The sequence below is a fragment of the Mytilus californianus genome, unplaced genomic scaffold (assembly GCF_021869535.1).
Source record: "Mytilus californianus isolate M0D057914Y unplaced genomic scaffold, xbMytCali1.0.p SCAF_20, whole genome shotgun sequence".
Classification (NCBI taxonomy): Eukaryota; Metazoa; Mollusca; class Bivalvia; order Mytilida; family Mytilidae; genus Mytilus; species Mytilus californianus.
This window is the reverse complement of record NW_026262669.1, coordinates 4,257,661-4,285,660: the sequence shown is the minus strand read 5'-3', so window position 1 is coordinate 4,285,660 and position 28,000 is coordinate 4,257,661. Positions and strand designations below refer to the sequence as shown.

The 28,000-nt window shown below is 31.5% G+C and overlaps 2 protein-coding genes across 24 annotated transcripts; one reads left to right on the top strand and one right to left on the bottom strand.

The window, feature by feature from the left end:
• Positions 1–27,998, top strand: LOC127731599 (uncharacterized). 4 transcript variants are annotated; one of them, XM_052240349.1, is made up of 12 exons: positions 1–109; positions 2,692–2,746; positions 3,513–3,685; positions 7,313–7,415; positions 9,830–9,986; positions 12,976–13,174; positions 15,016–15,243; positions 15,639–15,669; positions 16,485–16,626; positions 19,087–19,104; positions 24,182–24,267; positions 24,944–27,998. In XM_052240349.1, exons 2-12 carry the CDS (start codon positions 2,738–2,740, stop codon positions 25,166–25,168), a joined length of 1,371 nt encoding a protein of 456 aa, XP_052096309.1. In that variant the 5' UTR covers positions 1–109; positions 2,692–2,737; the 3' UTR covers positions 25,169–27,998. The 4 variants fall into 4 exon arrangements, with proteins under 4 accessions (XP_052096309.1, XP_052096307.1, XP_052096310.1 ...); XM_052240347.1 differs by lacking the exon at positions 15,639–15,669 and having other exon boundaries at positions 15,016–15,274; XM_052240350.1 differs by lacking the exons at positions 15,639–15,669; positions 19,087–19,104 and adding an exon at positions 17,170–17,184 and having other exon boundaries at positions 15,016–15,274.
• Positions 19,190–22,374, bottom strand: LOC127731600 (nuclear pore complex-interacting protein family member B3-like). 20 transcript variants are annotated; one of them, XM_052240353.1, is made up of 10 exons: positions 21,942–22,374; positions 21,828–21,884; positions 21,714–21,770; positions 21,600–21,656; positions 21,201–21,257; positions 21,030–21,086; positions 20,802–20,858; positions 20,631–20,687; positions 20,403–20,459; positions 19,190–20,288 (listed from the first exon to the last, which is right to left on the bottom strand). In XM_052240353.1, the coding sequence occupies exons 1-10, from the start codon at positions 22,122–22,124 to the stop codon at positions 20,040–20,042; spliced, it is 888 nt and encodes a 295-aa protein (XP_052096313.1). In that variant the 5' UTR covers positions 22,125–22,374; the 3' UTR covers positions 19,190–20,039. The 20 variants fall into 20 exon arrangements, with proteins under 20 accessions (XP_052096313.1, XP_052096312.1, XP_052096316.1 ...); XM_052240352.1 differs by lacking the exon at positions 21,600–21,656 and adding an exon at positions 21,429–21,485; XM_052240356.1 differs by lacking the exons at positions 21,201–21,257; positions 21,600–21,656 and adding an exon at positions 21,429–21,485.
• Positions 27,999–28,000: the final 2 nt, after the last annotated feature.

The window sequence follows — 28,000 nt, the reverse complement described above, 5'->3', positions numbered from 1 at the left end:
CTAAGGGAAACGTCACTTCCTGTGAAACAATTAGACTATATTGTCTATGTTTCCATAATATTTACATTTCGAAATTATACTTTTTATTTCATAACTTGACATCTATTCGGTAAGTGTGAGGTAGAGGATGACATCTTTTCCTACAATAAGATTCATTCTTTTAATTTTTGCAACAGAAGGAAAAACTTATGTTTGATTTTGAAAGTGATATATATATCTGGGTCTTCAAGTCTTCAAGTTTATCGATCAGTCAAGTTCGATATGAAATGCATTAGGATTTCGGTAATGACGGTAAGAAGCACATCTCAGTTTGTCAGGATCCCTCAAGTTTCTGGAAGACATACTAATTACGATGCTGACCGATATCTATAGAGACAGGTTGCCAATCCCTAGCTAGGCCCGGTAGCCTAGGGACGGTACTAAGACTTGTACCATTGCACTTGTACCAATGTAAACTCGTACTTCTAATAGCAAACATGTACCACTGCAAACTCGTTCCACTGCTAATGGGACCAGGGTAAATTCCTACAATTGCAAACTTTTACCAACTTATTTAAGGTGGTACCCAACACCTTGACTAATATTAATTTGGCTCGTTTAATTTTCATAAAATGTTGACAAAATGTTTACTTTAACCCTTCGACAAAAATATAAAAATTTCAAAAAATTTGAACCAACCACTTTAACAGAAAAATTTCATTGGTTATATAGCAGTTTGACAAACCTATATTTTGATCATTGAGAAGCTTAATATTTCCTTAACAATACAACGTAATTAAAACGTTTAGCTGATTTTTACAGAGTTATCTCCCTGTAGTGTTAGGTACCACCTTAAATGCACTCAAATGGTGATAAAAGTTGTATAATATATTTGAATTTAACTGATTAATTCATAAATCTGTAAAAAGTATATAATTTGAAAGTCACAGTGACCAATTTGTAGCTGATTGTTCCTTGGTTGATTGGATGAAGAAAACGAAGAGTTAAATTTGTTTTGATATGTATTTTGTGTTGTGTCGTAATTGTATCATGACTAGAAGGCATGATAATGTTACAAAGAAATAGTTTAATTTTGATGCTTTATGGACACAATTTCATCCCCAATCAATATACATGTATATAAAATCGACAAAGCATAAAATAATACTATATTTTTTTCTAACACATACATGTACACTGGATATTTCATGTATTTATTTCACAATTTCATCAACATACATGTGTAAAACTATAAAAACTTAGTCAGAGATTGCTCTGACGTCCAACAGTTGTTTTGCCAGACAAGCTGGGATTGACATGGGCCCCAGCTTGTCTGGCAAAACAGCCGTTGGACGTCGGAGCAATCTCGGACTAACACAAACCATAACATAATGAATATTTAAATGGTATTTAGATTTTTATATATGCACATATTTCTTTTGTTCTTTTTATGTCAAAAGGCAAAATTATTGAAGAAAACACACACATTTTTTTTCTAATTCATTCATAGTTTCGGGCTTGTTGACCATGTTGACTGATTTTTGTTGAATTTACATTCAAGGAGGAAGTGTTTTTCATCCTCAATCAAGTGGCACAGTTTAAATATTCTATCCTTTCTAGGAATTTTATAATAGCAACCTTTTCTATTTCTAAATTATGGTCACTAATTCTGAACTTAGTGAGAATAAGGCAGTGTGGTATGATTACCATAGAGACTATCCACCAGAATCCAAATCAGTCATCATTTGTATGCGAGGGCCTGAGTTGTAACTAACTAATTTTACCCTCTTGAAATAAAGAATTTATTATTATTATTGTTCTTTTTAAATGACATGCATGGATGTTAACAAATATAGGTCACCGTACAGCTTTCAACAATTAAAAAAACCATACCCTATAGTCAGCTATTCAAGGACCTGACAATTACATGACAAAATTAGAAACAATTCAAATAAGAAAAACAAATATAACGATTATAGCAAACAACAACAAAACTAGCATGTTCTCTTCCTGGTATGCATGTAATATTTGCCATTGTAAGTTATCACCAATCCATCATCATTATCATCTGACATCAGTCATGTCAGTGTTGTTTTTATTTGTCTATCATTCCAATAATAAAAAGTTCAGAAATTTTTGCAATTATTTTATTATTGCGAAAATGCAACGGGATAGGTTTTGCAAAGAAAATTACATTTTTAATTTTTTAGTAAGAGTTATTTATACAGTACTACCTGTTACATTATCTTACTAATGGTGGCCATAAAAAATATGGTCACCATGATGGCCCTAAATGTCCATCATTGTACCTCCTGTTGCTTAATTAATACACAAGGTATTAATCAAAAACTAGTTGAATGTTTGAATGTAAACTTTTTTATTATTGCGAAAATGCAACGGGATAGGTTTTGCAAAGAAAATTACATTTTTAATTTTTTAGTAAGAGTTATTCATACATGTATCAAGCAATGTATCCATATATATATATTTACCATTTTCTGAAATCGTAATTATGAAAATCGCATCTCTGTCAATTGTTCAGCAATTGCGATCTTAAATGCACCAAAAAATTTCTGAATTATCTGTATAATAATAATTTTCAAAATTAGCAGGGTGTACAATATTGATACCTTGCACTGAGTTTAGTATATTTGTCATTCTAGAAGACTATCATATTTTATTTGTTTATATATTATATTTGTTGTTTTTTAGGTAAATTAATATTGTGTTCTTGTGTAGTAAAGAAAAGTAACTAAAAATGGGAGATGTAAGTAAAACCATTTACATTTGTATAACCATGATAATAATCTTCACTGTCCATGTAATGGAAAAAAAAACAGGTTTTTTTTTTTAACATACATAGATGCAAGAGAATACTACAACTACAGATGCAGAAAAGTACACAGAGAGTTTTGATGAACTAATATATATGTTAAAGCAGGAAAGTCAACTTATCTTACATGTACATGTATAATAATAATTGATGTTTCTGCTGCAATAACAAAGTTTCCTTTAAGTTATGATTAATTTCTTAAAGTACAGAGATCAGGGAGATGTTTGTAGTTCTTCAAAATTTGTCAATGAAAAAAATGGAGTATTTAGAGAAACCTTAATCACAAACTTTATTTCAGCGTTATACCACTATAACAATCATATATATGTAATGCCAATAAGATTTCAAAAACATAATAATAATATGGTTTTGCTAATTTTTTAAGGTCGTACAAGGACATATAATTGTTAACTTCTACTTTATTTGGTGTCTGGTGGAGAGTTATGTCTAATTGGCAATCATACCATGTCTTCTTATTTTTATATTGTTTATTTGAAGCATGTAAGGAATCGCCTACGCTAGATTTGGCACAAAATCTTTTTTCTATTTTTGGTTTTCAAAGCAATTTAGTTTCAAATTTGTAATTTATTTGGCCTTTCAACTATTTTTTTACATATAAACAAAACATGTGTTTGCTATACTAAATTGTAGGCCTTGTATCTTGGTTAGTTTTTATGCATGAGATACTTTTTATTTACAGAAGAAAATTACCATGGAAACAATCCAAACTTATGTGAGACTTGACAATGAGATACATATGATGGAAATTAAAAACGTCAGAAAGAGCTTGAAGATGAAAGAAGACCAGCTAAAAGATGTACAGGAAACTGAATCCCAGCTCAAGACACACTACAAAGAATGTCAAGATAAAACGTAAGTCTATCAATGAATACAAAGAATGTCAAGATAAAACGTAAGTCTATCAATGAATACAAAGACTGTCAAGATAAAACGTAAGTCTATCAATGTATACAAAGAATGTCAAGATAAAACATAAGTCTATCAATGTATACAAAGAATGTCAAGATAAAACATAAGTCTATCAATGTATACAAAGAATGTCAAGATAAAACATAAGTCTATCAATGAATACAAAGAATGTCAAGATAAAATGTAAGTCTATCAATGAATACAAAGACTGTCAAGATAAAACGTAAGTATATCAATGAATACAAAGAATGTCAAGATTAAATGTGTCTATCAATGAATACAAAGAATGTCAAGATAAAACGTAAGTCTATCAATGTATACAAAGAATGTCAAGATAAAACATAAGTCTATCAATGTATACAAAGAATGTCAAGATAAAACGTAAGTCTATCAATGAATACAAAGAATGTCAAGATAAAATGTAAGTCTATCAATGAATACAAAGACTGTCAAGATAAAACGTAAGTATATCAATGAATACAAAGAATGTCAAGATTAAACGTGTCTATCAATGAATACAAAGAATGTCAAGATAAAACATAAGTCTATCAATAAATACAAAGAATGTCAAGATAAAACATAAGTCTATCAATGAATACAAAGATTGTCAAGATAAAACATAAGTATATCGATGAATACAAAGAATGTCAAGATTAAACGTGTCTATCAATGAATACAAAGAATGTCAAGATAAAATATAAGTCTATCAATGTATACAAAGACTGTCAAGATAAAACGTAAGTCTATCAACTAATACAAAGAATGTCAAGATAAAACGTAAGCCTATCAACTAATACAAAGAATGTCAAGATAAAACGTAAGTCTATCAATGTATACAAAGAATGTCAAGATAAAACATAAGTCTATCAATGTATACAAAGAATGTCAAGATAAAACATAAGTCTATCAATGAATACAAAGAATGTCAAGATAAAATGTAAGTCTATCAACGAATATAAAGAATGTCAAGATAAAACGTAAGTCTATCAACGAATATAAAGAATGTCAAGATAAAACATAAGTCTATCAATGAATACAAAGAATGTCAAGATAAAATGTAAGTCTATCAATGAATACAAAGAATGTCAAGATAAAACATGTCTATCAATGTATACAAAGAATGTCACGATAAAACATAAGTCTATCAATGAATACAAAGAATGTCAAGATAAAACGTAAGTCTATCAATGTATACAAAGGCTGTCAAGATAAAACATAAGTCTATCAATGTATACAAAGAATGTCAAGATAAAACGTAAGTCTATCAATGTATACAAAGACTGTCAAGATAAAACGTAAGTCTATCAATGGCTACAAAGAATGTCAAGATAAAACATAAGTCTATCAATGTATACAAAGACTGTCAAGATAAAACGAAAGTCTATCGATGAAACTGTTCAGGGGTTGGAAAAAGAAGAGTTCAATTTAGATTGGAATAAAAGGTACAATACCAAGCCTCTTTATTGTTAAGGAACATGGTGTTTTCTGTTTTTATTGATTCAGTTGATGTACTTAAGCTGTTCTATAACATCATGTCTAACATGGTAATTATTTTGTAACAAAATATGGATTGATTGAATGGATTAGTCTCTTTCTTTCTGAAAAAGATTTCACTTTATACTGTTAAATCATTAAATGTTTTTATTTTAATGATTGCACTTATGAATTAAAAGTAAACTTATGAACTAAAAGTAAAATCAATACACTGGACTTGTTTCTCCACTGATAACATTCGATGCATTCTTAATTTGTTACATGAAGATAAAGTTCAATCGGTATTGATTTGTTTTAATGTTTTATTAATTTTAATGGTAATTTACAGTTTGTGTCAACATTAGTGGATCTATATGTTAGTTGTATAATAATACACTTTGATTACGTTTGTTAAGTGCTCTGTGATATTCATTGAGGGTCTGGATGGGGTTTACAGAGAACAAGGGACATAAAATATAAAGAACAGAGAAAAGGCCCCAAAAAATATAAGAATAGAGAAAACGGCCCCAAAAACTTAAGAATAAAGAATTTTGGGTGCTAATTATAAGATATTTAGACAAGAGAAAAATGTCCTACAAAATTACAAAAATAAAGACATAGAGAACCCCAGCATCCCAGGTCCTTGGGAAAATGTTTCTGTTGAGGGAATTCTATATCAATATTTGTCAAGTTGATTGAAATTCAATTTTCAGTTCAAAAACTAATGACAATTTTATGCAGCTGAAATAAAAATTTACTAGAGCCCATTAAAATGATTTCGATATTGTTGATCAAAATCATGTAAAGACAACACTAAACAAACTTATAAATGATCAGTATGAATTATTCTGTACATATTTAAGAATGCTTAGTTAAAGGATATATATGTATTTTTATCACAATTGTGTTTATGTGTAAGAAAAAAGGCAAATGAAAATGTTCATTGCATATTTGAGATTAACCATTTTATATCTTGTTGATTAGCGCATTGATTTAGAATTGAAAAGCAAATTCATTGCTAAAGTTTATGCTGGTTTGAATTGATACTGAAAATAGAAATTTTTGCCACAAGATAAAATTGTAGCGTTTGTTTGAATGATAGATTCAGTTAAAGTGATATTTTATGAGATTACAATTTGGTGGAATTGTAACTGAACATTAGAAAGAAGTTTCAACTTAAAAAAATTGAAAATATAACAAGGGGTCGGTTCAAAACAATAAGTTAAAGACAGACAACACATTCTAATTATCAAGTTAAAGACAACACAATCTAATTATCAAGTTAAAGACAACACAATCTAATTATTAAGTTAAAGACAGACAACACAATCCAATTATCAAGTTAAAGACAGACAACACAATCCAATTATCAAGTTAAAGACAGACAACACAATCCAATTATCAATTTAAAGACAGACAACACAATCCAATTATCAAGTTAAAGACAGACAACACAATCCAATTATCAAGTTAAAGACAAACAACATAATCCAATTATCAAGTTGATTTAAGTAGCCTAAATGGATCTGGGAGAACAAAAGTTACCATTATTTCAACAATACTATTGAATATGAGTCATTTAAAAATTCATGATTAAATCATTTAAAATCCAATGTTTATATAGCAATCGTCATAGAAATGGATCATTATCTTCTTCATTTTATCAATCCATGACCACAGTATTGTGACTGCTGGACTTGTCTGACTGTAAAACTTGGGGGACTTCTTTTTGGCTTTGTGGGATGTGTGAATAAACAATCTAATTCTGACAGTTTGAACGGGAATAATAAATATGAGGAAGAGTGCCATGGCCTTCTTACATAAACGAACCCTAGCAGTAGCAATAACTCTTTTAGGGACTTGTCGGCAGACCTGGGGTAATTAAAAATGTGATTTTGATTACCTGTTTTAATTCTGTTGTAGGTGGCCTGTTTCAAAGCAAAATGTTAATCCCTATAAAAGAATACCCTCATTTTTCAGTCCATACTTACCATCTTTCTTCCATATAAACTCGCAAACCTATTAGATTTGTTTCATATAAAACATGTAGAAAGATTTAACAAATGATAAAAAAATTCTGAATAATTTGAATTTCAGGAAAAAAGAGAAGGCTGATGTGGATGATTTATCTGGTAAAGGTGGGCAAATACAGGCAGCTATTGGCAAAGCTAAGTTTGATCAACAAATGTCCAAAGAACAGGTAAATTCATTGGATTTCAATCGGGAGGGAACAATGTCTGCTGGTGGAGGGGGGTTTCTATGTCTAAAATGTTCTATGTTTCCAAAACAAATGTATAAAGATCTGTTAAATTCTTGTGGTTTCCAAGGAGATAAAGAAATGTCTCAAGAACAAGTTCAATCCTGGTGATTATTATCCTTTGTTTTCAAGACAATGAACAAATTTATAAATGTGATACAGACTGAGTGAAGGATTAGGTTTTAAATGAAATAGCAATGGTCTAATGATTAGGAGAAATTCAGGGGTTTCCAATTAGTTATACAAATTTATGTCTTCGCAACAGATAAATTCCTGGAGTTTCCTAACAAACAGGATAATTTCTGTGGTTTCCTAACAAACAGGATAATTTCCCTGGGGTTTCCTAACAAACAGGATATTTCCTGGGGTTTCCTAACAAACAGGATAATTCCTGGGGTTTCCTAACAAACAGGATAATTTCTGGGGTTTCCTAACCAACAGGATAATTTCCCAGGGGTTTCCTAACAAACAGGATAATTTCCCTGGGGTTTCCTAACAAACAGGATAATTCCGGGGGTTTCCTAACAAACAGGAAAATTCCTGGGGTTTCCTAACAAACAGGATAATTTCTGGGGTTTTCTAACAAACAGGATAATTCCTGGGGTTTCCTAACAAACAGGATAATTCCTGGGGTTTCCTAACAAACAGGATAATTCCTGGGGTTTCCTAACAAACAGGATTATTCCTGGGGTTTCCTAACAAACAGGATAATTTCTGGGGTTTCCTAACCAACAGGATAATTTCCCAGGGGTTTCCTAACAAACAGGATAATTTCCCTGGGGTTTCCTAACAAACAGGATAATTCCGGGGGTTTCCTTACAAACAGGAAAATTCCTGGGGTTTCCTAACAAACAGGATAATTTCTGGGGTTTTCTAACAAACAGGATAATTCCTGGGGTTTCCTAACAAACAGGATAATTCCTGGGGTTTCCTAACAAACAGGATAATTTATGGGGTTTCCTAACAAACAGGATAATTTCCCAGGGGTTTCCTAACAAACAGGATAATTCCTGGGGTTTCCTAACAAACAGGATAATTCCTGGGGTTTCCTAACAAACAGGATGATTCTGATGTTTCTGAATGGTAAAAGAGTAATCATGATTAACCCAATACAATTTGTTGTTATTTTTTTGTTCACTTGATAATCATGTTAGAGATATAATTTTATTTCCAAAGTATGATTTTTAAATTGAATTCTAATCATCATTGACGATGATTGATTGTTGATGTCAAACACCACTTTCACCACTAAATTGACTTATGTTTTGGCGGCCAGTTTTTACCCAGTGACACAAAAATAAGGATGATAAAAAGAGTAAATGGACCTCAACAACAGACAAGTGGCTAAATCTATATAAATCAAAATTACTTGGTGAAGTTGTAAATAAAATAAACACTGTCAAAAATCAGTCATAAACAAAGGTATGAATAGTGTTTACAAAATAGAGAATAATAAAGATTAGTGAAAAATGGGGAAAAAAATCGAGAAATGAAGATCCCAACACAGATCCTCATCAACCATGTCAACAAATTATATTGTTATATTTATATTGTAACAGCAAAATTATAATAATATTCATCAATGTTCATAGGTAGATTATATTCATGTATATTATACTGTTAACATTCATAAACTTATATGTAACTTGATTAGAAGGATTGTTGCTTGCTTAAATGCCAGTGGCAAATATTTCATGCATATTCAGTGCTAATTAACAATAAATCCAATATCTTGGGTTTTTACCTTGTTCAACAGAGATAACGGATGCAAACTTTCAACTGCCACTGGGAAAATGGGATTCATTGGATACTATTGATTCATTTATTTTCATTGTTAATGTGAAATCAGAAATTATTATGTGCGTTTATTAATGTGATTTTGGAAGAAAGGACAAAAATTCGAGATAAATCTTTGCGATATCAGAAAAATCTGCTTACAGATATATGTATCAGATCTATATAAGAATGTGAGTTTTTATTATTGCGATCGAAAGTCTCTCCGTCTCATTATACGCATTAATAAAAACCAACAATAATTTCTAAATTTACAGTACATATCTTTGTGGATTGAGAAAAAATTGCATTTCCTTGTTTTTACACATTCTGCTGACAAGCTTATTTGAAGTTTGCAATTCGTTGTACTTTTATATTTGTGGATCACCGAAAAAATTACCCAGGACATCAACAAAAATTAGTATAAATCATAAAAAACAAAATTTTGCCTTGCTACAACAGGCCATTTACAGACTCTCAGAGAACTGTTGCAAGGTGTATTTGCCATTCACAGAGCATGGCACCCTCCCTACATGAGGCAGTATGAGTCCAGGCTGAAAAATGTTTTCACTTATCATTAACAGGCTGAGTACTTAGAAGCTTTAAACAAAGAAGAAATGGCCAAGAAAGATTTAGAAGGAATCACAAAACAAATCCAAGATATCCAGGCAGAAATCAAGAATCTTCAACCAGAGGTGACAAAACTAGACAAACTTGTCACTGAACAAGAGGAATTATTATGTATGTATGAGGGAAAGATTAAATAGGGGGTGACCAAACCATGCAAACTTGTCACTGAACAAGAGGAATTATTGTGTATGTATGAATGATAGATTTAAAAGGGGTTAGAAAACTGGACAAACTTGTCACTGAACAAGAGGAATTATTGTGTATGTATGAGGGAAAGGTTTAATAGGGGGTGACCAAACCATGCAAACTTGTCACTGAACAAGAGGAATTATTGTGTATGTATGAATGATAGATTTAAAAGGGGTTAGAAAACTGGACAAACTTGTCACTGAACAAGAGGAATTATTGTGTATGTATGAGGGATAGATATAAAAGGGGGGTGACAAAACTAGTCAAATTTTCACTGATCAAGAGGAATTATTGTGTATGTATGAGGGATAGATATAAAAGGGGGTGACCAAACCATGCAAACTTGTCACTGAACAAGAGGAATTATTGTGTATGTATGAATGATAGATTTAAAAGGGGTTAGAAAACTGGACAAACTTGTCACTGAACAAGAGGAATTATTGTGTATGTATGAGGGATAGATATAAAAGGGGGGTGACCAAACTAGACAAACTTGTCACTGAACAAGAGGAATTATTGTGTATGTAAGAAGGATATATTTAATAGGGTTGATAAAACTAAACAAACTTGTCCCTCAACAAGAGGTATTGTTGTGTAGGTATCAATGATAGATTTTATAGGATGACAAAACTGGACATTCCATTTGTACTGAACATGCTGAACGAGAGGAATTATTGTAAATTCAGAAATTATTGCATGCATTTATCATTGCGTTGTTTTTAAATGGACAAAAATGCAAGATTATTTATTGCAATTTTGGAAAACTTCATTCAGTATCAGATATCAGAATGCAAATTATTATTATTACAATACAGTCAAACTCACCAAGTCACATTATTCGTATTTTTAAAACCTCACAAAATTTCTGAATTTACAGTCAAATGATTTATAATTTTCAAGGGCATCAATTTTCGTTGATAGAGGAAAAATTATTTTTATGGAAATTTGATTTCAACGATTGGCTGTATGAAATGCATGCATATAGAAACTCATACTTTATTGAACCTTTAAATTAGTGGTTTACTTATGCCCACAACATACACAAAATTTGAACCCCACAAATAATTATAAATCCACAGTACATATGAGGGGGAGATTCGGGAGATGACAAATCTAGACAAGTTTTTTAGATATCTTTAAGGTTTGATTTTGCTGCTGTTAGCTTATTGATGTTTACATATATGTGGGAAGAAGCTTATTGATGTTTACATATGTGTTGGAAGAAGCTTATTGATGTTTACATATGTGTGGGAAGATATTGTATAACACAATTGGACCAACTCATCAGTGAACAACAAGAACTAATGTGTAGCTATGAGTGGTGGATTTAAAAGATGAGAAAACAAATACACATGACAAAAAACAAATAATTAATATTGTCAGGGCAATGACCTTAAACAGTTCTTAATAGTTTAAAAAGTTGGACCAAGAAACATGAAATAGTCGTCCAAATTGTTGGACCTGGGACCCTGAAATAATTGGTCAAAAAGTTGAACCTGGAAGCATGAGATGCTGGTCCAAAGGGTTGGACCTGGGACCCTGAGATAATTGTTCGAAATGTTGGAACTGTAATCATGAGAATCGGTCAAAATATTGGACCTGGTAGCATGAAATACTGGTCCAAAAAGTTAAGTTATATCGTAAACTATCTACAAAATCCTATTGTAAGTTTTATAATGTTTTTTTCCTATGATAGGTCTGAAGTATTCTTTTCATAAGGAATTGATATAGCCATTTTTGTCGAGCCTTCGACTTTAGTCGAAAAAGCGAGACATAGCGATCCTACATTCCGTCGGCGGCGTCCACAAATATTCACTCTGTGGTTAAAGTTTTTGAAATTTTAATAACTTTCTTAAACTATCCTGAATTTCTACCAAACTTGGAGAGAAGCTTGTTTATGATCATAAGATAGTATTCAGAAGTAAATTTTGTAAAAATAAAATTCCATTTTTTCCGTATTTTACTTATAAATGGACTTAGTTTTTCTGCCGGGAAACATTACATTCACTCTGTGGTTAAAGTTTTTAAAATTTTAATAGCTTTCTTAAACTATCCTGGGTTTCTACCAAACTTGGACAGAAGCTTGTTTATGATCATAAGATAGTATCCAGAAGTAAACTTTGTAAAAAAAAAATCCATTTTTCCTTATTTTACTTTTAAATGGACTTAGATTTTCTGTCAGGAAACAACACATTCACTCTGTGGTTAAAGTTTTTAAAATTTTAATAACTTTCTTATACTATTTTGGATTTGTACCAATCTTGGACAGAAGCTTGTTTATGATCAAAAGCTAGTATCTAGAAGGAAATTTTGTAAAAAAATAGATCCATTTTTTCCGTATTTTACTTTTAAATGGACTTAGATTTTCTGCCAGGAAACAACACATTCACTCTGTGGTTAAAGTTTTTAAAATTTTAATAACTTTCTTGTACTATTTTGGATTTGTACCAAACTTGGACAGAAGCTTGTTTATAATCAAATGCTAGTATCTAGAAGGAAATTTTGTTTTCTTCCAGTTAACATTACAGTCAGTCTGCAGTTAAAGATTTTAAACATTAATTAGATTCATAAACTATCCTGGATTTTTACCAAACTTGGACAGAAGCTTCTTACAATCAAAAGATAGTATCAAGAGGAATATTTTTATTGATTTACTTCCTCATTTTTGTTGAGCCTGCGATTAACAGAAAAAGTAGGCGAGACACTGGGTTCCGCGGAACCCTTACGAATTTTTTATTTATGTTTGCCATTTACTTATTTTCTTGATGTTATTATGTAAAGGAAAATCCAGGTTTAACATATATTTGTGAATATTTATATTAATTTTTTACTCACACAAATCTTGAAAATAAGTGGCTCCCTAAAATTGTTTTACAGTAACTGTAATTTAGGTTGTCACTCTGAATTTCAGCCAGCATCTTCAAAGGTGATTATGGAAGTCAAAAAGAAAATGAACTGGAAAGTAAAATGGACATGCTAATAGAAAAGAGAAATAGAGTGGGAGTGGCCAAATATAAATGGACCAATGGTAAAGTCCTTTTACAACATGCTGTCAATCAATTAGCATATGCTGTCAAAAAGTGGGATGAGTTGGGTAAACTAGACAAATCGTAAGTATTCATCTTGTGAAGCCTTTTTGGGGTAAAGATTGCATGAAATGGAATCAAATTCCTTATGGTAATGACTTGATATTTATATGTTGCAAGGTTTGTCACCACCTTTGATAGTTCAAACAAAATAGTGTAGTGAAGTGATCATTCTTTAGTTCCTATCCAGTCAATGTCATGCAATTTCTTGATATGGTATACAAAATTTCATGTTTGGTTGAATTTCTTCAAAATACTGGTCTGGTCATCTGTTTTGTATATTGCCCATTCAAACTATTTTAAACTGCTAGGTTTTCTTGCATATATTTCGATGTGCCCCGTGCTGTTTATCATTTGTTTTTTTTTAGTTTTATATGTATTGTCTATCATTCGTTATTTCAAAATTATTGGTCTTCTGTTGGGTAATGTATGACAAATATATGTTGAAAAACCTTGCCCGTAATTATAAATTATGTAATTCATTGACCGCTCCCGACATGTGTAACTTCAAGGCATATTTTAGCGGTGATCGATGTCTTTCAAAATTACTGCACTTTTCTTGTATCCCTGGTGCTTTCGACTGGAGAACCGTCATACACAAGCATCGCACAAGTTGGCACTCCCAGGCGGGTGGGGAGCAAGAAGGTGAACTGTGGTTTATTTTTATCAATAATACCGCTTAAGTCGAAGCTAGGGGCCGTCTTGACCTTGTTGTAGGGTATGAATGATTCGTTCATTGTTGAAGACCCTACATCAACTGTCAAGATGGAACAGGAATAAAAGCCCTGTTCATTGATAATTTTCTGTGTTTTCTATGTATTGTGTGTGATTTTGTCCCATGTACATTTACTCCATATCCTTTCATTTTCTAATGTACTTAGATATTTAAGTTAAAATATGATTACCATACCTTTGAAAAAAAAAATATTTTAAATAGCATCAGTAATGCGTGGCATATAAATCTGTTATAAAAATAGGTTTAACTACAAATGTACAATCATAAACTAAGTTAGATAACTCTAACTCAAATTTATAATTTGCCTAGTTAAATACAATTCAATGTTTTATTTTAAATTCACACAATTGAAAAATGAAAGCAATCTTTACCCTTCAGTGCTCACAAGCACTTTGATTAAATTTCATTCTTTGCTATGAAACAGTATGGCCATTTTGAATCAGACATTGTTAAAATGTTTCCCAAAAAAGTCACCATTAATATTTATAATGTTTATTGTCTGATGATACTGTGTATCATAAAACATGGACACTGGAACCTCAAGCCTTTGTTTAAACTTTTTTATTCCCCCTTCTTGAATGGGACGTAAAATGGTATAATATTGATTGTCTGTCTGTCTGTCTGTCAGTACTTCCATCTTTCTGTCTGTGTGTAAACACTTTGTCTAGAACTCAAATTTGCTTTCATGCAATGTTTACTTATTGGGTGATATTTTGGGTTTTGATAAAATAATGTGTTCTTTGGGAACATGTTAAACTGCATATAAATATCAAAAATGATATATGAAGCATTTATACTGCCAGATTCAATGAAAAATTTCATCAATTTTTTAAGATATCGCTCATTAAGGTATACCTTTCTTTAACCAATTCTCCTCAATATTTAACACAAGGATTAAAGCTCCTTTCAATTTTGAAGATTCTTTTATGAGATTCCAAAAACTAAAAATATTATTGTGTTATGTTTAGCCTTGCTGTCATAAAAATTTCGAGTACAATTATTGTAATCAGACTCAGAATTCAATCACTTAAAATACTGGATGTGGTGTTTCAAGCACAAATTTTGTAATCCGTGTGCAGAGTAATGTTTTATGACCGTATGCCAAGCATCTCCATATTTGTGTTTTCAGAGATACAAAAACAATGTATACCATGGCAACAGAAACCAGAAACAACTTGTCAGCAGCAGTCCAGAACTTACAGAACACACAGAAATACCTGAGTAACATACAGTTCCCCTATTGTAAGGAGGATGAGATCAAGACACTACAAAAAGCTACGGCTAATGTGTACATAGATATGATGACAACCGACAGACATAAACATGCCCTGAACTGTTACGGTGTCACTCACAAGAGGTCGTATGCCTTACTTCAATGGTTTGATAGTGTAAGTCTATAAACATGTCCTGAACTTTTACGGTGTCACTCACAAGAGGTCGTATGCCTTACTTCAATGGTTTGATAGTGTAAGTCAATAAACATGCCCTGAACTGTTAATGTGTCACTCACAAGAGGTCGTATGCCTTACTTCAATGGTTTGATAGTGTAAGTCTATAAACATGCACTGAACTGTTACGGTGTCACTCACAAGAGGTCGTATGACTTTCTTCAATGGTTTGATAGTGTAAGTCTATAAACATGCACTGAACTGTTACGGTGTCACTCACAAGAGGTCGTATGCCTTACTTCAATGATTTGATAGTGTAAGTCTATAAACATGCACTGAACTGTTACGGTGTCACACACAAGAGATCGTATGCCTTACTTCAATGGTTTGATAGTGTAAGTCTATAAACACGCCCTGAACTGTTACGGTGTCACTCACAAGAGGTCGTATGCCTTACTTCAATGGTTTGATAGTGTAAGTCTATAAACATGCTGTTTGGGAATCACCATGGCACTACATGGATAAAATACACAAGAGGATCTTTACCCTTCTACAGTTGTTTGATAGTGTAAAGGGGACTTTTTTTATTTTTCTGGGTGGGGAGGATATTTTCTGACTCATTTTCATTTTCACCTGTTACTAAGCCAGCTTATTTATTTTAAAATAAATGATTTTTATTTTAGTTCTTACCAGGCAAGAATGTTCCTTTCCAAAATCCTCCTGTCTTGAAGGTGCTTGATAATTCTTTGATTTATTTTTTTTTGTAAAAATGAGTTTGAACTCTGATTATGAACAATAGAAAAGTTTTCAATCTTACCATGGAACAAGTGTCAAAAGTACCACCATATGTAGAAGATATTAACAGAAAACTTGCGTGCATTCTATACAAATGATTACTTATTTTAATAGAAATTCAATTCAATAACGTTAAAGCAAGTTTAATAGTTAAATGAATTATTTTCCTATTTATATGGCCCACCTATGTTTGTAGAGGAGCATTATGTTTTTTGTACGTGTGTCTGTACTGTATCAGGTTAAATTTAGGTTTAAGGTAGTACAAAGTTTTGGTTTGATCTAGTTTGTGCTCAACTCAACTTCAAATTTTTTAATGGCACTACATGGATAAAACCAGAGGATTCAGAATATCTGACAAAAAATCAAAAACAAGATCAGTGAGTATTTTCTTATAGCTATATTGTTCTTTATTTAGGTTCTAACATCTGTAATTGAAAAGGATTTCAAATCAGCCTCAGATGAGGAAAGAGAATGTGCTAAACAATTAAGGATTGAGAGATTGAGGCTGATGAAGGAATCGGTAGAGAAAGACGGAGGAACCTGTAATCTTGATGCTAGTAAGTCATTTACAGAACATGTTAGTTGTTGAGGGCTATTCCATTAAAATGTATGTGGGAGGGTAGGAAGGGACTTTCAAAATATCCCTACAACCAAGAACCATTTTTTAGATAATTTTGCATAATGGTAATAGATGCATACTGAAAAAAGACCCATCACCTACATTCAATAATTAAACTTCCCTTCCAACCCTCCCACATACATTTTAATGGAATAGCCCTAATATAAATGTCATGAAAGTGACTAATTAAAAAAAAATACCAAATTATCTACATGATCTATGAACTTTGGTTGCTAAACTTATTTTTTTTATTTTTTCCAACAGTGACTTGTTTTGTTTTAAATGTCGGTATATGATATCAATGAAATGTTTATAACAGATATCTACATGAATGTGCTTGATCAGGATTTATTTGAATTGTCCCCTTTCTTAAAGTAAGAGTTATGCTTAAATTGAATAGGCCACATCTTAGTAAAATATATGTGTATTTTAATCGTATTGTAATGTTTGTGTAGTTCTCACTTACAGTTTGTTAATTTAGCTTTAGGTCAAAAAGGTGAGAAAACACAAAGAAAGGTTGATTATTGTGAGCTTGCGTAATAATGTGTGTTAAGAGATTTTATTAATATTAACATAAAAAAGCTGATACCTTCTGTAGTCTATAATGTAAGCTGAAGGAGAATCCGAATGCCCTATATACAATTAATAGGAGGGCATTTAGATTTGAGGTCTGTGCTTTTGGCTTTTAGTCTGTTTTTCCTGCATCAGATTAAATTTGAGTTTAAGAATTCTGAAGTTAACAGTGAAGTTGTTGTAACATCAAATTGAAAGTAGTACACAAACATTTTCATTATGGTTTGAACTTTGTAAAATGTATGCCAAATTAGTGTTTTGACCCATATTTTGTAGTTCACTAAATATGAAATTGTGATAGTGTTAGCAGGGCATACATTCAAGTGACACAGATTCTTGTTAATATTACCTTAGAGTGAAATTTGTTTAAAGTAGCAAAAAATGTTCAATAGTTTTTTGGTTTTTTTTCTGTTAAAAGCAGGTAAAACTACAAAAAATGAATCAATGCTAGAATGCAGTGCTTATGCTTGGTAAAATTTACATATATTATTCAGCAGTTTTGCTAGTCTTGAAAAATGTTTGCCTGTAAAAGTTTGCTCTCAATAAAACGAGTTTGAAATTTTTAACTTTTTGTTTTAAAATTTAAGTTACATGTATGTAAGTTAGTTTAATTTAAAGAACAGCTTAGGGTATTAAAAAAATGTCGGCAGATTAGATATAGAAATTGTTTGTGGACCGTAAAAGATATATCTATATGGTTCTTTACACTGTGTCTAAGCAGATTGATAATTTTTTATACTCTGATGTGTCCTAAGGTTTACAAAGACAACAGGAGTGTGGTAAATATAAATCATACAAAGGGGAGATAACTAGTGTATTAGAAATTAAACATGATCAAAATATAGTAGGAAGGGATATAGAGTTATTAAACCTTAGCAACCAGTTTCATTCCTTTTTATCTTATTTATGACATTCCCACACTGTTTTTGTAAAGTCTTCAATCAGAAGATTTTAGTTTATAGAAGTAGAAGGCCCTGAAAATTCACTGAAAACAAAACGTTGCATGCTACCATTTCTAATCACCTTTTTACACATCAGATGAAAATCATACCTTCTCCTTTTACTTTCAAAAATATCAAATGTTTAATTTTTTAATACCAGTTTTATTTATGTCAATTTTATTCCAGACAAATAACTCTATCCAAAAAAATTAAAAAACTCCTCTCTATATCCTTTCCGCTACGTGGATGATCATATAAATTATATTTATTCATCATGAAAGCAAACTATATATTATACATATAATGTATCAGTGGCCTTGCTAGCCCAAAATATAGGGATGCAGCTCCTCTCTGTCTTTTCTGTGTACCCCTTTACCCTTTCTAGGCACCCCTCTGCCCCTGTAGTTCTGACCTATTCATTTTTCTGTTAGTAAAATTAATACTTTCCAATGCAAATAAATCATTTTTACTAAGAAAAAACATTTTACGACTTAAAAATATCATAAAAGTTTTTAGATAAATATAATTTACATGTATATAATTGAGTGCATTTTATGGGTTTTTTTTGTTGTTGTTTGAATTAGGGTATTTTTGGATACACATCAAGTTGTCCTTTTCAAACAAGACCTGGCACTAATGAGCCCTTCGTCATAATACTGTACCCCTCTTCCCTTTAAATCTTAGCTAGAACACTGTGTATGCAAAACTATATGTGATGTTTGAGCCTATCTCATCTTTTTTTATTCTGTTTGCTGGCTGTACAAGGTATATACTCTACACAGTAGTAAGCATATTATTGTAAAATCTGATGACAGTAAAAGTCTGACTAGTTTCTTTACAACATGTACTAACTGATATCATTAAATTCATAATATTTTCTACAGTTTTATCACAGCTTAAAGGTATGTCTTTTTATTGTCATAGAGAAAACAGATTAAACTTCCTGGATATGAGCTGCATTATAATCATTCTTGTGTTTTAATTTGACAATTTTCAACAGCATTTTCTCTCAATTTTTTTTCATTTTTTTTTTGAAGGATGGGGGTGTTACTTTTTTAACCAGGATTTCCAATGGAATTTGAGTTTTTGGTTTGGGGCTTGACAGTGGGTGGGCAAGTCAACAGCTGTTTCTAGGTGTTAACTGATGAAATGATTCAATCAAATTAAATGCTTTTTAAATTTTGTAATATGTAGTTATGGTCCTTGATTAATTGAAAAATGGCATTTTAATTCATTTCCATGCAAGAAGTTGAAAACAATTCAACCAATGCCTTTCAAATTTAATATGTTGTCACTGATGGAAAATGGAGGTCAAGTTTGGTATTGACAAATTCACTGTTGCTTATAATAATTAGGGAGTTATGGCCCTTCATAACAATAATAAATGTAATAAAAACCCAGTTTGCTATCATTACTCAGCTACTGTATAATGAGTAGGTCTCTCAAATTAAAGAAAAAGTTGAAATATTTATCTTTTTTTTGATATAAGAATGAACAAGGTACATGTATAACTCACAATGTTTTACTGAAAATTAATTAAATGAATGCAGCTCTTATCATAGTTCTTATTTATCCATGTTTTCTCAGTTTTTGCCAAACCTATTCTTCCATACAACAAAAATAATGGTGAAGTGGTTGCCTGTTTTATTAGATTGCTTAACGTCAAAGGTTATGAAAGCTTGTGGGTTTAAGGTTGCACTTATGTATGATTATATGACTTTTTGTTTAAAATATGATCATATTTTCATGCCATTGTCACATTTATGGAGTGAACTCTTTTAACTTCAGCAAGATGAACAAGGGGAAAGAATAAACACTTCTGTATTTATGGGCATTTTTAACCAAACTGATTATATTTGTATTGATAATAAATACCATTACTTCCCAAGAGAATTCTGGTTTTGGGAAACTTCACGTTATCAGACATAAATACCATTACTTTCAACAGAATTCTGGTTTTGGGAAACTTCACGTTATCAGACATAAATACCATTACTTTCAACAGAATTCTGGTTTCGGGGAACTTCACCTTATCAGACATAAATACCATTACTTTCAACAGAATTCTGGTTTTGGGAAGCTTCACCTTATCAGACATAAATACCATTACTTTCAACAGAATTCTGTTTTTGGGAAGCTTCACCTTATCAGACATAAATACCATTACTTTCAACAGAATTCTGTTTTTGGGAAGCTTCACCTTATCAGACATAAATACCATTACTTTCAACAGAATTCTGGTTTTGGGAAGCTTCACCTTATCAGACATAAATACCATTACTTCCAACAGAATTCTGGTTTTGGGAAACTTCACGTTATCAGACATAAATACCATTACTTTCAACAGAATTCTGGTTTTGGGAAACTTCACGTTATCAGACATAAATACCATTACTTTCAACAGAATTCTGGTTTCGGGGAACTTCACCTTATCAGACATAAATACCATTACTTTCAACAGAATTCTGGTTTTGGGAAGCTTCACCTTATCAGACATAAATACCATTACTTTCAACAGAATTCTGTTTTTGGGAAGCTTCACCTTATCAGACATAAATACCATTACTTTCAACAGAATTCTGTTTTTGGGAAGCTTCACCTTATCAGACATAAATACCATTACTTTCAACAGAATTCTGGTTTTGGGAAGCTTCACCTTATCAGACATAAATACCATTACTTCCAACAGAATTCTGGTTTTGGGAAACTTCACGTTATCAGACATAAATACCATTACTTTCAACAGAATTCTGGTTTTGGGAAACTTCACGTTATCAGACATAAATACCATTACTTTCAACAGAATTCTGGTTTCGGGGAACTTCACCTTATCAGACATAAATACCATTACTTTCAACAGAATTCTGGTTTTGGGAAGCTTCACCTTATCAGACATAAATACCATTACTTTCAACAGAATTCTGTTTTTGGGAAGCTTCACCTTATCAGACATAAATACCATTACTTTCAACAGAATTCTGTTTTTGGGAAGCTTCACCTTATCAGACATAAATACCATTACTTTCAACAGAATTCTGGTTTTGGGAAGCTTCACCTTATCAGACATAAATACCATTACTTCCAACAGAATTCTGGTTTTGGGAAACTTCACGTTATCAGACATAAATACCATTACTTTCAACAGAATTCTGGTTTTGGGAAACTTCACGTTATCAGACATAAATACCATTACTTTCAACAGAATTCTGGTTTCGGGGAACTTCACCTTATCAGACATAAATACCATTACTTTCAACAGAATTCTGGTTTTGGGAAGCTTCACCTTATCAGACATAAATACCATTACTTTCAACAGAATTCTGTTTTTGGGAAGCTTCACCTTATCAGACATAAATACCATTACTTTCAACAGAATTCTGTTTTTGGGAAGCTTCACCTTATCAGACATAAATACCATTACTTTCAACAGAATTCTGGTTTTGGGAAGCTTCACCTTATCAGACATAAATACCATTACTTTCAACAGAATTCTGTTTTTGGGAAACTTCACCTTATCAGACATAAATACCATTACTTCCAACAGAATTCTGTTTTTGGGAAGCTTCACCTTATCAGACATAAATACCATTACTTTCAACAGAATTCTGTTTTTGGGAAACTTCACCTTATCAGACATAAATACCATTACTTCCAACAGAATTCTGGTTTTGGGAAACTTCACCTTAACAGACATAAATACCATTACTTCCAACAGAATTCTGGTTTTGGGAAACTTCACCTTATCAGACATAAATACCATTACTTCCAACAGAATTCTGGTTTTGGGAAACTTCACCTTATCAGACATAAATACCATTACTTCCAACAGAATTCTGGTTTTGGGAAACTTCACCTTATCAGACATAAATACCATTACTTCCAACAGAATTCTGATTTTGGGAAACTTCACCTTATCAGACATGGCTAAAGCAGATACATATACTTATAATAGACTTTTATTAGTGATTATTTCCTTCCATTTTATTTCTGAAATTGCATTTTAATAAACCTTGAATTACATTTTGTCTGTCATAGATGTCCCTCCTGATACTATAAGTTATATGGTTTGCTACTAACCCCCGAAACGAATTTATCACACACACGGCTTTTCCTGCCAAGTTTTGTTTAGAAATACCATCACACTAATAGATGACATCACCATTTATAGTAGACATAATTTTAATGTGCGTATTGTTATGCGTTTACTTTTCTACATTGGCTAGAGGTATAGGGGGAGGGTTGAGATCTCATAAACATGTTTAACCCCGCCGCATTTTTGCGCCTGTCCCAAGTCAGGAGCCTCTAGCCTTTGTTAGTCTTGTATTATTTTTAATTTTAGTTTCTTGTGTACAATTTGGAGTTTAGTATGGCGTTCATTATCACTGAACTAGTATATATATTTGTTTAGGGGCCAGCTGAAGGACGCCTCCGGGTGCGGGAATTTCTCGCTGCATTGAAGACCTGTTGGTGGCCTTCTGCTGTTGTCTGTTCAGTGGTCGGGTTGTTGTCTCTTTGACACATTCCCCATTTCCATTCTCAATTTTATGATGTCATGAACTCCCTACGAAATATACTGACCCCATAGGGATCCATAAGGGGTTACCACATGACAGCGTTAAACCAATCATAACATCACTAATTTTCTTGAGGTGCAATAAAATGTGTTAAATTATAACTTCTTCAAACCGTACTTAATTACTGTGCTCCTAAGGGACGACATCAAAAGTTCAATGTAGGATAAAAAACTTAATTAACATAGTTTTTTCACTGACTTCCCCACCCCCCTCTTAACTTAATTTGGGAAAAATTGATTGACCAATATGGATATATGTAAAATCGATTTTGGATAACCAAAACTTGCAACAATTTTAACCCCCCACCCCCAGACTATTTGATTTAAGTTTTTTATCCTACATTGATCTTTTGATGTCGTCCCGAATAAAAGGAGGAATATACAACACATACATATAAACATACTGCCAATGACAATAAGGTGGTGTTCCATTCACCCAATCAGATAAGACAAAAATGTTCAAACTGTTAATACCTAAATTAATGTTTTTCTCTGTCATGTCAAAATTTATAGGAGAAATATGGTTTTCCTGCCATGTTTGAAATGTTTGAGCAAAAGGTTATTATTCAGCACAACAATTGATTTGTAGGTTAAAGTTTCAAAATTTTCAGTTCATGGAAAATGGTTATCTTTCCATTTGATTGTCCATATGTTCTCAGTAACACATGTAAGCTTTATATTCTGTGAATTTATACTTTGACCCTGCAGATATAACTAAGATGGTGTGTTCTCTATTTACTAACATTTATGCATTCTCTCATTCTCAATCACTACAACTCGCATGGATTTTGCCCCACTCGTCCATGGTGGGACCCGTGCCAAACTTTTTAGATGTCCCCATTGCCCACCTTTGAGTGCACATGACAATTCTTGTTTTGTTAACCATAAGAATAGATTATACAATAATTTAGGAAAATAAGAAATGCTCATGTATTTAATGATTTTACAAAATTTTATGTTAAATTTGAGTGGACATGAGTAGGCTCCCTACAGTTGTCTCCCCATGGTGGGCAGGTAGAAAAAGAAAAATCCATGTGAGCTCAGATGTAGTGTAAATTAGTACTGTAAATGTAATCTGGATGATGGGAAATAAGATAATATATCTCACTTTTTGTTTTCAGATTTCACAAATTCTGTATTAAGTTACCATATGATACTTTTGTTATGTTATGAATGAAAACTTACTTAAAATTCAAGAAAAAGGTTCTTTCACATGGTAATCTGACTAGTTCATTTGACAATATTAAAAACTACTTTTACTTTAAATCTATTAAATTACTTGTTTTAGAAAATATGTACATGTATATCATTTTGTATATTAAATCACTGATTTTCACTTTGTAAAGTTGAGCTATTAGTTGTCTCCCTTGTGATATTTTTGGAATTATCTCCCCTTTTAATTTCAGGCCAGGAAGAAGTAAATGACTCACAGGTAGAACAAGAACTGGTTGGTTTGACTGATGCTGATGATGTTCCAGGATCAGAAGGATCAGTATGTCTTATAGTTAATATTTTAGCAGTGAAAATCTTGAAAAATTAGGGGGGTGTGGGGAAGTCTGGGGCAGGGATATATGCATCCCTTCACAAACTTATATAAAAATCAGGAAAAAAAATTGGCAAAAATAAGGTAGATTTCTTCCTTTTCTCTAACAATAATACCTCTGCTTCAGAAATACACTAGATCAAACCCTGTTAGGTTTATGGGGAGAAGAAAGATCACTGGTTAATTCAGAGCTATATCATTTAATATCATGTACATCCATTTTTAGTGAAAGTCTATTACTGCTGCCAAACATTTCAAATGACTCTGATTTCCCAAATCAATGAACTATCTTCTATATATATATATATATATATATTTTCCATTTACTCCATGTGAACAAATTGTAATAATAATGAATCCCCAATATACTAGTACTGTAAACCAACTTATTTACGTAGATTCTTTATTTCACGTTTGGCCCTTTCTATTCGACTTCACAGTGATTTGTTTTTTGCGAACTTTTAATTTCATTGATTTATTGATATAAGAGAAGATTGAAGTTCAACATATTTGCAACGATTTATATTTGTGTTATTTTTCTAAAGTCGTGAAAATTAGTTGGTTCACAGTATATATATGGACTATGTGAAATTAATGACTTTTTACTTGTCTATTTCTATATTAGTCTAAAGACATGCCGCCCCCAACGCCAATGCCACTGAAGGACCTGGCACCACCACCATCGGAAGAAATGTTGTTTGGAAATATCAACAAGCTCAAAGATCAATATACAAAAGAAAAGTCAGAGTTTACAAAAGTTCAGGAAATGAATAAACAAAGACTTGACCAGGGTTTACAAGAGAAGTTAGCAGCAAGACGTAATCGTAAAAAGAGGGTGCAGGAAGAATAAGCCTTGAGAGAACCAATACACACTATGTCCAAATAATTGATTCAATGTTAAAATTGTCAGTTCATACTGTCTACTATTTGTATAATATGTTGTTGTAGACAGCTGGAACCATCTACTAGGTACTAGTGATCTTTTGGTCTAAGAGTTTTTAAAATTGATAATTTGAAAGTTTTTTTAAGCATAAATCTTACAGTATAATTTGAAATTTTGTTTCAAAACTTAAATATTTTAAGGTATACCGTCTTATAAGCATTATTAAGTCTCAGACTGAAGGGTTCGGTCTTGTGATCTCTTTCCAAAATTTCAATCAAGCATGACTCAAATTATAGCTGCTGAAATACTTGCAGAAATTTATAAGACAATCACAATACAGTTACATTATGTGTATGCTTTATTTGAATCTCAGCAATCTGATTGGAGTATGGCAATCATGTGACTTTGAAATTTGATATTTAATACCTCAATATGCAATAAATCCAAGATTGCATGTGCCTCTATAACAATGACTTTGAAACTACTTAGCAAGTTCTGATTGCATAAAATTCTTTTAGAACAGAATATATATAAAACATTCAATTTAAGATATTTAAACTGCAGAAATGTAGTTATAAGAGTTGAGTATCAGGATGTTTTTTGGTTTATTATGTATAATGTTAGATTGAATGATCAGTTTTAGAATAAAGTGCTGTAGTCAATTGTCGAAATTTCGGTTCCATAACTCATGAGCAAAATGTGACCGAAACATTAAAATTAAAATAGTTATTCAAAATGAAAATAATACTGGATTAAATTATTTAAAATCAGTTAAAGATTTATTTTTGTTATGTTTTTGAATGATATTCAAATTAAGCTACACACACAAGTATAGTACCAAATGTTAATTTGTTAACATACAGGATCAGTTTGGGTAATCTTTAAAAAAAATAGTAAATACATGTGTATGTAAATAGAATACCGGTAGACGAATTTAGGAGTTTATTTACTGTTTTTATGATTTATGTTGACCAGTGAAGGCTAGGACCAATCGATAAGGTCAAAAACAATTACTTTGCCTTGATGCAATTTCATTTTTGAAGTGACCCATTACAACCTCACATAACTAACTGTATAGTATATTGGTGTTAGTTGTTATGTCTTGTAGGTAACTGGCCAGATATATATTTCCTTGTTTATTGTCACACTTTACACTGTAATTCAGATGTGATTCAATGTATAAATATGATCTAGGTCAGTGATAAAAGACTAAGAAAGTTTTTTAAATGGTCTTAACAGAGTCAGTGTTGTACATTCCGTCCTATAGACATAATCTTGTGCAGCTTTAATATATTTTGTGAGTTATATATCTGTTTGTATGTTATTTTGATTATCTCCCTTGATAAGCTCAATGTATGGTGATCTCTCATCAAAGAATCTGTGATAAGGCTTCATATCATTATTACCTTTTTTACACTATTAGTAATGTTAGTATATCCCTATCAGGTAAATTAGTATATACATAACGGTAAAAACCAAAAGTTTTGTCCAGAACCAAGTGGATTTTAATCAAATGAGATGCAATACTGGCCGGTAATTTTGTTTGTCCTGTAGTCCGCCCATGTAACTCTATGTTAGCAAAATTACCTGATATAAGGGTACAGAGTTTGATAAGATGTTTTGGCAGATAAATATAAAATGAAGATAAATCTTTTTTAACTACAAAAATTAAATCTAAAATCAAAATGCCTCGTATGTTCACATATTGACTTTTTCAAATTACCACTGAAAATAAGTTGGAATAAAAAGGTTTTTTTTTTCTGTTTTTGACACCAATTTTTGATTTATTCCAAATAAATGACTACTATATTTTGATCATTTGCCAACCAACAGAAAAAAAAATAAGAGTTTGAAGCTGTTCCTCTTTCTATGTCTTATTATCATGTCATAATTACACTTGAAAAAAGCAAATTTTGGCAACTTTTTATGCATATTACTCTCAGGATACTGTTCAGTACACACATGCATCCATTAAAATTCTTGCTTAAATTGGCCAATTGATATTTTTCAGAAGCAAAACCGAATAAATTTAAAAAAATTTATACCCTGCCTACCATAGCCAACTGCATTTACAGGCTATAGCATACCTGACTGGTAAAATTATTGTTATTTAATTGTAAAATTTTTGGAAAAGTGGAATATCAGAATAACAGTTTTTATATATTTTAAGATATTAGACTTATCAAGTATGCCTTCCTTTAAATTTGCCAAAATTGAAAAGGGTATTTAAATCAAAAATTTTTTCTATAAGATTAATGTTACAAGTAGATTAGATGATCAATCTGAAAAATATTTATAGATGTGATATTTTTCATATATTGATGAGTTACATTCATAGAAGAAATGTTTGACATCTTCAACATTTTAAACCTAAATTTTGGATACTTTTATCTACAAATTTGTAAATGATATTTATTAAGATTTGTATCAGTAAAACTAGAGTTATTTAGAGATGGAAAAGTTTTGGTTGTTTACTGGATTTTCTTTCTTTGAATAACTGTAAAATGAGTATGCAAGGACCATATGTTAATTGTAGAGCTGCTCTAGATACAGGACAAAGTCTTCATAAAGAACAATCTAAATACTTGACCTCAATCACCAGTAATAGGACATATATTACTGTAGTTAGTTATAAATTTAGTGTTACAATTCCAAAAAGCACCATAAATATTGTGAATAAACACCTTTTTGATGTCTTTTACTTTATACACCTTGTGTTTTATATAATTTATTATGTTGTAATATTTTTGTTACAGATCTTTAGGGATTTTTTTTATTATTAAACATCATTGATTCATT

Coding starts and splice junctions, on each gene's coding strand:
- LOC127731600 (XM_052240353.1), bottom strand. CDS start 22,124: ATGTCTGATAAGGTGAAGTTTCCCAAAATCAGAATTCTGTTGGAAGTA. Junction 21,087..21,200: donor TGGTATTTATGTCTGATAAG/GTGAAGCTTCCC, acceptor ATGTCTGATAAG/GTGAAGCTTCCCAAAACCAG. Junction 20,688..20,801: donor TGGTATTTATGTCTGATAAG/GTGAAGCTTCCC, acceptor ATGTCTGATAAG/GTGAAGCTTCCCAAAACCAG.
- LOC127731599 (XM_052240349.1), top strand. Junction 15,244..15,638: donor TACGGTGTCACTCACAAGAG/GTCGTATGCCTT, acceptor CACACACAAGAG/ATCGTATGCCTTACTTCAAT. Junction 24,268..24,943: donor TTCCAGGATCAGAAGGATCA/GTATGTCTTATA, acceptor TTTCTATATTAG/TCTAAAGACATGCCGCCCCC.